At 38.3% G+C, this 13,390-nt stretch overlaps 1 protein-coding gene across 1 annotated transcript; it reads right to left on the reverse strand.

Moving 5' to 3' along the window:
• Positions 1–1,723: 1,723 nt before the first annotated feature.
• Positions 1,724–13,089, reverse strand: LOC131232758 (pavine N-methyltransferase-like). The gene is made up of 8 exons (XM_058229232.1): positions 12,850–13,089; positions 9,540–9,648; positions 4,554–4,778; positions 3,960–4,059; positions 3,755–3,865; positions 3,445–3,534; positions 2,340–2,398; positions 1,724–2,093 (listed from the first exon to the last, which is right to left on the reverse strand). Exons 1-8 carry the CDS (start codon positions 13,034–13,036, stop codon positions 1,898–1,900), a joined length of 1,077 nt encoding a protein of 358 aa, XP_058085215.1. The 5' UTR covers positions 13,037–13,089; the 3' UTR covers positions 1,724–1,897.
• Positions 13,090–13,390: the final 301 nt, after the last annotated feature.

Here is a 13,390-nt window from a genome sequence, read left to right on the forward strand (position 1 = left end):
ACATTGCTCGGTTTCAAGACTAGTTGATCTTTGTATTTGCTAACCAACAGGTGATATAACTCTAGAAAGACCTTAGGTTAGATACTTTCAAATTTTCATTTATTTTTGTTTATTTATAGTATATTTTGCTCTATATTTTGGCCATCCTAACTTCTAGTTCAGCCAACCTAATTTCCTTGGCTAACCTAACTTCATGTTCGGGATAAATTTCAAAATTTATTGAAAATTCGGTCAACCTAACTTTTGGTTCAGCTAGCGTAACTTGAAATTCGGCCAACTCGAGTAAAGTTTAGGTCAAAATCCAACAATGCAAACTTTTGAATTTTGCGAGAATTCAGCTAGCCGAATGGAAAATTCAACTAACCAAATTTCATCTTGGGCCAGCCGAATTTTGAAGTGGAATCCGGTCAGTTGAACATATTCTTAGGCTAGCCAAATTTCCAAACTCTTTGGCTATAAATAAAGATATTCTCTCATTCTAAACAACACCGAAAAATCACTCTAAACCTTCTGCAAGTAAGAGAAAAGCTTTAGTCCTCGGTAAGCATATTGTGTGATATTTATAAATTCTTTTTAAGGTTATTCAAATCCCTTTCTCAAGTTAATCTTAATAATATTGTTGAGAGTAATCTATACTCCACTTGAGAATGAAGAGAATTGAATCTATAGTAGTATGGTTTTTCCATTTTTGAAATACTTTAAAACCCTATATTCTTTCTGATTAAGAGAATACTGCCTCCTTTACCTCCAAGAAAGAAGATCTTCTGCTACAAGCTTCAACTGCTTTTTCGAATTGACATTTGAAAATAAGTTCTTTATTAGTCTATTTCATTTAGGTTTTTCTGAGATGGCATGTGAAAATCTCAGTGTAGGTGGGTTTATGATAGCCCGTGAAAATCACAAAGTGGGTTTGTGTTTGTGATAGCCCGTGAAAATCACAAAAGGGATTTTATCGTGGTAAGCCCATGAAAATCACAAGGAACTGTATAAGGTTCTTAAGGTGAACCTATGAAAATTTTGTTATAGTGAAAGCCAAAAATTACGAGGGTAGTAATTTTGGAAGTAGAGTAGCCATGGTTTTCAAAGCATCGAACCACCATAACTCCTTGTGCCTCTAGTGTGAATGCTTTATTTCTTTTTGTGGTGAATGTTATTCCTATTTCATTCTTTGTAGTGAATGCTTTATCTTCTCTTACTAGTTTGAATGATTGATTTTAAAGACATTCATGAAATAAGGTTGTCCTTTCTAATATTTTAGGTAAAGTTTGTCCTATAAATTATTTGGAATTAAGATTACAATACGTGGTTGATTGAGATTTTATATTCTTTATGTACTGCTTTTATTTCGATTATTTGGCATTGTTCTATTCACCCCCCTTAGGACATTGATAGCTCGCCTTTTTCAGCAACGAACAATAGTACAGATGAGATTGGATGGGGCTGCCCAGCAAACAAATGAAATAGTTCAGCCATTTTCTGATGCAGCAAATCAACCAATCATAGCATGATCAAGATATGAATCAGGTGGGCTTCAGACTGCTGCAAACAATGACAAACAAGGTTGCAGCAGTGAGCATCGAGATCCGGCAATGGGATCGGCAAGCTCTGATACTGTGTTAAACAACATCAACCTTTAATCAGATGATGACGATCAACGGCAGGCCATCTACATGGCTAGCGAGTGGGGTCCAATCAATGACCAATGCAAGTAGATAAGTGTTGGTTACTGCAACCCTAATACAAAAATATTATTTATAAAAGATTGTAGCGTCTACAATACAAGTGGACTCTAATGAGCCCAATATGGGCTGGCTCTAATACAATGAATTGCTTATTCAACTGCACCACCCGGATTATTTAACTCAGTAATATTACCCATTCAACTACAGTCTCAAAATCATTTCTTCTTAAAGACAACATGAGAACCCATCCATTCTTCCCCATCATTATACAAGAATAGCTGGCTTCCGACCATGCAAGAATTTCGCCAATGGATTATCATTTTCATTGCCTCTTCCTCGCTGCCAGTGGAAGACTCCAATATTTTCTTTATCTCATCCATATTAGAGTCCAAGTTCTTCAACCATTCTTCCCTGCAATAAATGAAATGGAAGTTCCACTCTTAGTAGCGTTGGACAAAATCAAGTCAATGATAAAACAAGCATGCTTTATTTTGGGTCCTTACTCTTGCTCCAGTGGTAGACTCTCAGGAGTTTCAACACCCGGTCAAGGGTTCGAGTACCCATAGGTGGTGAAATTCCACTACGGTGTGAGTGTGTGTGCGTGTATTAAAAAAAAAGAAGAAAAAAGTATGCTTTAATTTCTAAGATTGCACATACATGGCGAGTCCAAAATTCTTCCCGTTGAAAATCCAATGGTCGACAACTGACACATCTTCCTGAAAACGATACAAGCAGTTAAAAAATATTAGACACAATCCCTTACTATTTGATCCTACAAAGAGAAGTTCATGTTTTGAAACTTTGATGAATTGATTCAAGAGTAATGCTATGAGGATGTGCACTATTATTAGGGCATGCGTCCTCTGCTCCACATGTAATTGTATGAAGGCAGCGGGTGCGACATAAATACCTACGGGGGCCCATCATGATGTTTTTTTTTTGGGTTAAATCCACTCTATTCATTGTTTGCAACAGATCATGATCCCAGAAATCAGCCCCATCAAAAATTTAAGTGGGCCACACCACAGGGAACAACGAGATGGGATGCACATCATTGAATCTTCCTAGGATCTGCAGAAGTCTTGGATAAAGAAAATATTTGGTTTTTCACTTCATTTACTCACCTTATAAACAGGTTGGATGTCACATATAAACATCACAGTGGGCCCCTGGAAGATTTCCATGGTGTACGGTCTCCATTCCTATGTTTGTCTATGGAGTGGCCCACCTGAGTTTTGGATCAACAAGATTTTTGGGCTTACCTCCTAAAATGTTGTCTAGGGTGGTGCACAGATTGGATGTCACATACACACATCATGGTGGGCCCCACAGAGATTTATATTGTCTGTCCTTAGAGGAGGGGATGTGTTGTAGTAAGATCTTACAAAGTAGAAGTCATGAATTTGGAAAGTTTGACTTCGAAAATCATGGAAAACGTTTTCCATCTCCAGATTCTATGGAAAAAATGCAACATCAAAAGGTTTCAAATTAATTTTCAGGCCTCCGAAGGGAAATGGGTGACTGTTTGGCCAATAAAATCACATTCGGGTAAATCCATGGAAATTGCACTGCAAACCAAACAACAGTTTTCTTTATAGAATCCCCTTTTCCTTTTCCATTTTGAATAGAGTCCATGTTTGTTTTCCATATCCATATTTTAGATTCAACAAAAGCAAACACGGCAAGGAATAGAAATGCAGAGCAAACTAATCGTGCAATTCACAAAAGGTATAAACTACTTGTTAGAGAGTTGTGGTCTAACCTGGAAATATAGAAGAAGTGAGGCTGATGGCATGATGAATGTCCCAGCAGGGAACATATAGTCCGTGTACCAATCATCATCATCAATAAGCTATAAGAGATGCATGAAAAGGAGGCCAATGAGAATAACATGTGATATCTTATTGCAATAAGCTCAAATTGAGGGCATGAACATGAAGCATGGTAATTTGCTAACAGAAAATGGAAATGAATGACGAAAAAAATTCAAATTCAAATTCAAGATAAAAACTAATATTCAGTAACATGGTGACATTTAAGCCTAGAGCTTGATCGATGACTTGAGAGCATACCTCGTACTCATAAGCCAAGGTTTTATGGCATACATGTTCCACAAAAAGAAGGCTGTCATGGTTCATCCACTTGGCTACTCTTCTTAGAAATAACTCAAAGTTCTTCATATGCTGTGAAAACAAATGAAGTTTTAAGTACTCCTAGTTCAATCCACATGATTCAAACAATAAGCTTTGATTTTAAGATGGAAAGTAGATCACTTACCTCGAGTAATCCAATAGCTATTATCCTATCAAATGTAGCCTCTGTTTCGAGCTTTGTTACATCTTCTAATATAACCTCAACATTTGATAGCTGAAGGTTCCTAAGGGATGAAAGTGGAAAGTTATTTGGTGTAACTTCTTCAATAGGATTCTCATTGTATTTAACATGCTTAGAGATTTTTCTCAACAATCATATCCTGTTGTATAAGTTGACAATATAAGATCCTGTCTGGGTGCCACCCTGAAATTGACCAAACTTACTTTTTGCATTGTCACTCAAATAAAGTCCTCCAAGAGGCCTTTGGATGGTTGATAGTGCACAGATGGTTGTGGTTAACCTAAGCGTATATGGAGTTGATTTTATAGGGCTGAATTGTCCGAATAAGAGAGTTGATTTTTATTTTTATTTTTGAAAGGTAAGAGTTGATTTTAGAGAGACTGTATTGTCTGACTAAGAGATTCGTAATGCTACCAGTAGGTCCAATTGCTACTAATATCATTCAAGAACAATTGCAAGATGCAAACCATTCATAACAATATGAGATTTACACATATAATACAAGGAATCCACTTTAATACCACTTAAAAGTCTTACTTGCATTGCTCCTCTATGTAGTCTTTCTGAGTGATCGAGTTGGTAACAGCTGTAACATGGCAATTTTTATACTTCTGAGCAACATGTAAAGTAAATGGTCCTTGTCCACAACCAAGATCAAGGATGGTTTGACCATCTTGTATTTGTGCCCTTTCACAGCATAGATCAAGCATTGCGATCTCAGCCTCATCCAGTGTCACCGATTCATCCTTAAAGTAACAGGAACTGCAAAAGTTTGAATATAAAATCTGGTTTAGTTTAAGCGAAGGTTAGATAAAACAAAATAACAGAGCTTTTCTAATAAGCCCATTCACACCATGCATGTATAGGTATGAGATTCAATTCATCCATCAAAATATGCAAGCTCAAGTCCCATGGTTAAGCCAAAAATAAAATGTACATTGAAAAAGAAGAACCATCTTTCTACTAAACAATGCCAATTTGCCTAAAATTAGGCTTGATAATGAATGTGTTCTATTAATTTCAGAATTCAACCCAGAGAAATGATCATCCAGCCAACTTGTCATTGCAAAGTATCCAGTAATGAAAAGGTGGGCTGCACAATGATGATTAAACTGGTACAAAAGCCATGCCAATCCACATATTGGGTGGGCCACACCAGTACTGAATCATACCATCAAGTATCTATTGGTTTTGATGTTTCATTCCACCTGATGAGAAGGTCGGATTGGTTTTCATATCTGGTGATTATCATGGTGTGGCCCACTTTTTTCACAGATCGGATATTGTGGATATGTGACATGTTGGCAGGAAAGAAATGGTCATATGTAAAAGTTCACATAAGTGTTCACATACAACTGCTGTATGTGATCATTTCTCTATGATCAATAATTGAATTCCATACTTGTTTGCCCAACCAAATTCTATACTTGCCAAAAAGAAGAAGAAGAAGCTTGAGGTAAGAAGTCCACTTCAATATAACATTTCCTCCATTAACCATGATGAAAACTTACAATTATACATGGACTTCAAAGCCTACACTAAGGCTATCATCCTCCCTATTTCTTGTTTCCTCTAATGAGACTTCAATAATGGTAACCGTGGCCGTAACGGCCACTGTCTTTTCTTTTTTGTTGTTTTTTTAATGGCTACTGCCATTACCATTATGATACTTTTTTAAAAAAAGTACTTGACGTGTAGCCGGCCATTATGGCCCCATTATGCATAACTGTTCTCACCATTACTGTTACATAATGGCTGTCACATAACTGCTTTTGAATACCTTGAATGTGACAATGATTAAGCACGTTCCGATGAAACACACAAGTGACTGAAATGTAAGTGATTTTCTTGAGAATAAAATTAATTGATTTCACAAATCACTATGAATTTACCTAAATAAGGGAGTGTTTGGGTGCCACTTGATAATAATTTTTCTTCATTTTTTTTTCTTTGAAAGGATTATATCTGTAAATGATGTAGGTAGCATTTGGGTCAAGAAATCATCTACAGTCAAATTCCATCTGTTTTGTTATTTTTGATAAAATCCCTTCTTATTGGAAGAACATATACTAGGTTATTTTCTTTTGGTTACTAGGATTTACACTCTATATGGTTGGTTAAATTCATGTAGAACATTATGATTGGTTGGTTTTCTCTATAAAAAAAAATAAAAAAATTAAAAAAATTAAAAATTATATATAAAAAAAAAAAAAAGCTCTCTAAGTAAAGAGAGGGAAAGTTGGATTATTTTTTTTTCTGAAATTTACTAGCACTTTATGTGTGATTGTGAGACTGAGATCCTTCTACTCCAGCTGCAAGCAGAAGTCCCACTTTCCAGGTTTTTGTACACCCTTTTGCTGAGCTGCTCTCAAGGTGTCCAGTCCAAACACTGCTGATTCATCACCTAGTTACTTACAAATCATGGAGTTCATTTATCATCGATGATTATCACCATCGATGTTTGTCATCAACGTGAAAGCCCATGTATGTCGCATCAACAATATAAAACAGCCGTTGTCATCAATCGCTCATTGGGAAGTCTCTCAATAGTTCACACCATCTCTCATTTCCATACCAACTTCGAGAACTAAATGTCACAATACTTCATGGGAGCATGGACATGTCATGGCACTTCGACATGAAGGTACGAATCATGCACACATGCTAAACATTAACACCTGTGTGGGGGGTGGTAAATCACTGCCTCCCAAATTCTTTTAACATTGCATGAGGGCTGTTTTGGCAGGTCTTTGGCAGATTTGAAATTAACTAATTTTAAGGTGGCACCCAAACATGCTGTCAGATTTTGACAAACAAGTCCACTTCAGGTATCACTAGGAATTCAACAATCAATGCTGCTAGAGGAGTAAGCAACGGTGCAAGGGTTCTTGTAGGGAATTGCAGCAGCAAGCCAACACGGGCACAACCATCCAGAACCATTACGGAGCAGAATGTAGAGGAAGATGTTGCAGCAACCAGAATTGAGCACCAAGAGAGAGTTGAGCAAACACTCCCAAAATCCAAGAACTATGACTGTTCTTGCAAATGAGCAGCAGGAAGGAGCTGCAGACTATGGGAGCTTGCAATGCACAACATTGGACAGGAATAAATCCACCGAAGAGATTGGACACATATTCTGCTCTGGCAATTTGGTCAAGGTAGTATGTTCTGATTTCAATAGAGTATTTAGGATTGTTTACTTAGCTAGTCAATCCAGTTTGCAAAGATTGTATCAGTGGATGAAGAGTGCTAAATCATATTCCATTTTGGGCACGTTGAGGGCTTTAGTGTCAACGTTCCATATGTGGGAAATCTGGTTGGCTCAAAATGAATGCAGGGTTTGATGATCGAAGGGTAAATGCAAAGAGAGTCATTGATAAAGTTAGTAAGGATAGAGGAAATAAGTGGAAATTTGGATGCCGTTAAAAGGAATCCCATGCCAAACATTAGAGGTAGCCTATGGATGGGGGCGGATATGTCAAAAAGAATCAATCGCAGATTGGTTTACACTAGGAGGGAGAAACCAAGTCTAGGGTGGGCTAAATTGAATGGCGATAGCTCTTCTAGAGGCAACCCGAGGGAAAGTGGCGAAGGTAGAATTTCTAGGGATTAAATGGCAAATTCTTTTTTACTTTTCACAAATATTGTGGGATGTCTATAAATATGAATGCGGAGACCCAAGCACTATTGGATGGCTTGTGGTATTGTGTTGAGTTGGGCATAAATGATATCCAAATGGAAAGTGACTCATCAAAAGGTGCTACTGGAATGCCTAGGAGATGATGATGACCTGTCCTGGAATATTTGGTTATTCAAATGGGTGGAAATTAAGGAGCTATTAAGCCAGTTGAGGTTCTCGATCCCTCACTCTGTGTGTGAAAACGATATAGTTCTAAATGGCCTGGCTAGGATCAGTAGCGAGGGTGATGGAGACCGGGTGTTTTGGGAACCAGTATTTGAAATCTAACTTTCCTTCTGGCCCGGGATGTATGTTTGTGTAATCTAAGGGTCATTGTCCAATTTTTGCGTGCGAACAAGTGCAACTCTTTTTTCTTTTTTTTTTTTGCCTATTGGTATTGTAGCTGTGGAAATGTATAGGAGGCGGTTGTTCCTGGTTACAAGAGGTTATTGCTAGGTTGATGCGCCCCTTCAACGGATGTAAGTATATTTTATATAATCAATTCACTATTGGAAAAAAAGAAAAAAGAAAAATATAAGAAGAAATCATGATCAATTGAGGGTAATGCTCTCTTAAGGACACATGGAATCTTTATCTCTTCATTCTTATTTTTAAATTTAACTCGTTTAGGATGACAACCAAACAACTCCTCCCTATTTTGACAAATAATTCCACTAGTAGAAGAAACCATGATCAATCAAGGGTCAATCTCCTTTCAAGACACAAGGAATCCTTAGGTGATCATTGGATGAAAAAAAAAAATCCCTAAGCAACTGGATTGGAGGAAAAAATTAGCATTCTCGGTAGGTAGCCTACAGTAGGTGAGTGGATTGGAGGAAAGAGAAAATTCAATTGTTGATCATGTAAAATACTAACATTCATGACTGATTAATCCTATTCCTCAAACTTCGTGTTGTAATTTCAAAATCCTTCCAAGAACAAATTGAACACAAGTCCATCATTGTTCTTTTTTAAAATAAAAATAAAAATTAAATCTTGGTCGTTCATGAAATCCTATTGTCGTCTCTTCTAACATTGTTCCATACGAACTAAGTGATGCCGGTAACAGTGGAGGATCTTCTTTGGGCATGGCATGGAGGAGTAGGGAAATCTGGAAAAACGATGTAGAGACCACTCATTATGGCAGTGCTTTGGGCTATTTGGGGGGAGAGATTGGGCTATTTGGGGGGAGAGAAATGGGTGTTGCTTTAGAAATGTTCAGGTGGGGTTGAGGAGGTGATTATGGAGTGTTAGGCTATTAATGTAAAGGTCATTTCGGTCACTCTTCCTGCTTGATTTACTCCGTTTGGCGGTGTATTCTTTGGCTGTTTCTTGTGAGCATTTCTAATAAAGTCATTGTTATGTCTCAAAAAGAAGGAAAAAAAAAACCTTCAAAGTTGATTCATTTTTTACAAAACACTGATCATACTTTAGAATCATTTCTTGACATCTCTTTCCCATAAACATTGCATAAAATAATCAAATTTGCCATTTTTGTTAGGCGCAACACTAGATTGATGTTTATGCGTGTGTGTCCATGTGAAATGGGGAACCCGTGTCATGTCCATTGGAAACTCTAAGTTGACCAAATGAAGATATTTTTTGGGCATTTTTCATCCTCTATGGGGACCATCATATTAATGGCTTGGACAAACCAACCACGGGCCCCACATATTCAGATTAGGTATAAACAGGTAAGTTCCCCATTTATTTATTGAACAAGCTTTTGACATGAACAAGCTTTCTACAATGCTTGTGCGAGTTAACATATTAACAAGAAGTGAATAGCCCAAATAAATATAAAATAAAATGATAGTAATGATAGAGAAAAGCCAAAAATATACCTCTCCTTGAGAGCCTTTCCGAAGACTAACTTGAGGAAAGCCATGGGTATCTCATACAACTTGGTGTCCAGTGTTTCAATCTCCTTTGCGAGCTTCATTTTTTTAAGAGCTGGCAATGAGAAGTCCTAAAGAGTTAAATTCCAATCAATAAGAAAAACAACTCTTCTACTCTACCCAATCTTGGTTTATAATGTTTGATAGATCAAGAAATTCATCAGGTGTGCTACTTGTATTTAGCCTAAAACACAAACTGGTCTACAGGTCAGGTGGGCCACATGTTACAGATATATTAATACCTGAATTAATAAGGTAAGAATATCGTATATTGAATGTGGACCATCGGCTATCCATTTCTAAGGTTCCACTTAAGGTGCTCCGTATTCGTTACAATACTGCTGTAAAGAATGACATGTATGGGTAACGGCCATGACTATTACGCGATAAAAGGATGAAACGGGTTAGTTGGATTTTTAGGACTATATCAGCCGTTACAGGGCATAACAACCTTTCCCCCATAATACTAACAATAAAAAGGCCACTATATATATATATATATATATATATATATATATATATATATATATATTTATAGGGAAAAGGTACTATGCGCTCGACCTCACGATAAGCTCCCGTGAGGTCGAGCTGTGTGGGCCCCACCGTGATGTGTGTTGACCATCATCATCGTGCATTTGATAGGTCCGCTCTAAATTATGGGATATCCCAAAAATCAGCCGTATACGGAACTCAGGTGGGCCATACCATCTAAAATCATGTGAAGACATCGTTAAAACATATAAAAGCACTTTGTGGGGGCCTACCTGAGTTTTGAATGCTGCTGAAACTTGGTCTGAACCCTCATCCAAGTGGGACACACATAATGAATGGGCTGGATTTGCAAACCACATCTCGGTGGGCCCAAAAAATGATTATGAATGTTTTAATGGTGCACGGCTCCTCCCCACTTCTGTATGTGGTGTGGCCCACACAAGTCACTGATTGACTTGATTTTTGAGACCAGGCCCACGATGGAATGGTGCATCTGACTGATGGGGTAGATGTTCGAAACGCATCATGGTGGGGCCCACACAGCTCGACCTCATGGGACGGTCTTGTCAGCTTGAGCGCATAGTACCATAATACTAACAATAAAAAGGCCACTATATATATATATATATTCTCAGTTTTTACTTTTCTCATTCAAAAAACTCTCCTAAATCATTTTACAGTAGATTTCAACCACTCTTACTATAGTTTTAAGATTAAAATTGTAGATTGAAGTAATTTGGACGAATAAAGGCTTAAAGGCCATTTTTTCAAAAAAAAAAAAAAAAACAAATAAGAAAAAAAGAATAAGAAGAAGAAAAATGTGATATTTATACCTTTTTTCTCCAATTTCAAGTTCTAATACTTGATTGCGATGTGTAAACATTAAAGACATATAATCATGTTCATAAATTCATCAGACAACCTGATACAACACTCTAACTAGAGGGTGAACCATTTTACCCATGGGAAATACGTTCAATCATTCGGTTTCTCAATATCACAATAGAACAGGAATTCAAAATCCAGGCAAATCCAAAACTCAGGTGGGCCACACGACAAGAAAGAATGAGAACAAAAATATCCACCGTTGAAACCTTCACAGAAATAACCATGTGCTTATATGCCATCCAAGCCGTACATAAGGTTACTGCCACTGAAACAAAATGCAATGACGAATATCTAAAACTTCTGTGGCCCCAACAAAGTTTCAAATGGTGGGCGTTCAATCCCAACTGTTTCCTGTTGCGTGGCCCACCTGAGTTTTGGATCTGTCTTATTTTATTTATTTATTCCAGTACTATTGTGAGCTTGAGAAACCGATGCACGGTTTAGATTTCTCACTGGCATCTTTGTGGGCCCCACATAGCTTCCGACCACAGGAACTTTCTTGGCCAGGGACCTCCAACTCCACTCGGCACAACTCAACATTTATTTATATGTTACTTTCACTTATTAAATATAAAATATAAGACTATACTGAAAAAGCACAGGAAAACGGATGCGGATTTCCTGCAAACCCTTTAACAAGAAGTTCCTGCGCTGGAATGCTAGGTGGGGCCCACCGTGATGTTTGTGAGAAATCCACACCATCCATCCGTTTTGAGAGCTCATTTTAGGTCATGCGACAAAAAAAATTGAGGTGATCCAAAATTCAAATCAGCTATACGAATGTTTCAAACTATGGAAAGAGTTTCCTATCGTTGAAACCTCCCTGGCATCTACTTTGATGTTTATATGCCGTCCAAACCGTTTATAAGTTCATTCCCACTTGGACGAAGTGAAAACACCAAAAACATTGCCTGATATGAAACTTTGTAGCCATACGAATGTTTCAAACGATGGTCACTAAATCCCCACTATTTCTTCCTGTGCGGCTAACTTGAGTTTTGGATCCACCTCATTTTTAGTCGGATGTCCTAAAATGATCTCTCAAAACAGATGCACGGCGTGGATTTCTCATAAACATCACGGTAGGCCCCATTTAGTATCCCACCACAGGAACTTCCTGAATAGGGCTTTAGCAGGAAATCCGCGTCCCGGAAAATGGAGTGGATTTCCTGCGAAAGCCTTTAGCGGGAAGTTCCAGCGCTGGGAACCCAGGTGGGGCCTACTATGATGTTTGTGAGAAATCCTCCCCGTCCATCCGTTTTTTGAACGCATTTTAGGATACAAGGCCAAAAATGAGCCGTATCCAATACTCAAGTGGGCCGAAAACGGGATAATTGAACTTCCACGGTTGAAATATTCGTGTGCCGATAGAAGTTTTGAATCATGCTAATATTCGTGGGCCGATAGAAGTTTTGAATCATGCTAATATTTGTGCCTTAAGTTCATTCCAGTAGGAATGACGTTATTAACGGTATGGATGGCATGTAAACATCACTGTTGAACCAGGGAAGTTTCAACGGTAGGAATTTCCCTAAACACCTTTTCCTTTAGTACGGCCCACTTGAGTCTTAGATTCTTCTCAATTTTGATCTTCTCTCATAAAATGAGCTCACAAAACGGATGGAGGGAGCAGATTCCTGAAAAACATCAGAGTGGGCCCCACCTGGGTTCCCAGTGCAGGAACTTCGTGCGGAAGGCTTTTGCAGGAAATCCGCGTCAACGAGTACGAGTTATTGGGAAACTCCCCCGACTGACTGAGTCGACTCATCATGGCTGGGTTTCAAGTTGATACCAGTTTTCATGTTTTAAACTATGAGGCCCCCCATAATGAAAATGGCTATACACGAAAAGAATGGACGGTCCAGATGAGACTCACACTTAACCAAATGAAGGACTTGGGCTAGCTGCTCCTCATATGTAGGTTTGTTACCCCATTTGAGACGTCTTGCTATTTCGACTCTGACCAGCCTCCTGATCTCCTCATCTGGTACAAGCCCTTTATCCAGCCGCTTCAGCAGCTCTTCAGCGGCTGACGATTTTGGTTGCTTACCCTCCCCACCCATTGAACGATTGAGATATTCTGGGAGAGAGAGAGAGAGAGAGACAGCGTGTGCAACCAGCTGGTATTTTAAGATCATTTATATAGAGTTCGTTCCCAATGGGAGATGGTGACAGCTGAAGCAGATTAAATCGGTGAAGGCAAGGGTCAGGGCCCACCGTAACGTATTGGTTTTATGAACTCTGTTCATCCACCTTTTCTGATCATTTTAGGGCATGATTCCAAAAATGAGGTATATTCAATCTTGAAATGGACCACACCACAGGAAGCGGCGGTAATAATGATACTCACCGTTGAAATTTTCTCAGGGCTCACCCACCGTTATGTTTATTTTCCATCCAATATGTTCATGGAGTCA

This window comes from Magnolia sinica, chromosome 18, assembly GCF_029962835.1.
Source record: "Magnolia sinica isolate HGM2019 chromosome 18, MsV1, whole genome shotgun sequence".
Lineage (NCBI taxonomy): Eukaryota > Viridiplantae > Streptophyta > Magnoliopsida > Magnoliales > Magnoliaceae > Magnolia > Magnolia sinica.

Bases quoted from the DNA above. Each gene is read 5' to 3' on its own strand.
- LOC131232758 (XM_058229232.1), bottom strand. From the start codon at position 13,036: ATGGGTGGGGAGGGTAAGCAACCAAAATCGTCAGCCGCTGAAGAGCTG. The intron at 4,060-4,553 runs GTAAGACTTTTA...TTCATCCCTTAG, and splicing joins TACATAGAGGAGCAATGCAA to GAACCTTCAGCTATCAAATG. The intron at 3,535-3,754 runs GTATGCTCTCAA...CATCTCTTATAG, and splicing joins CCTTGGCTTATGAGTACGAG to CTTATTGATGATGATGATTG.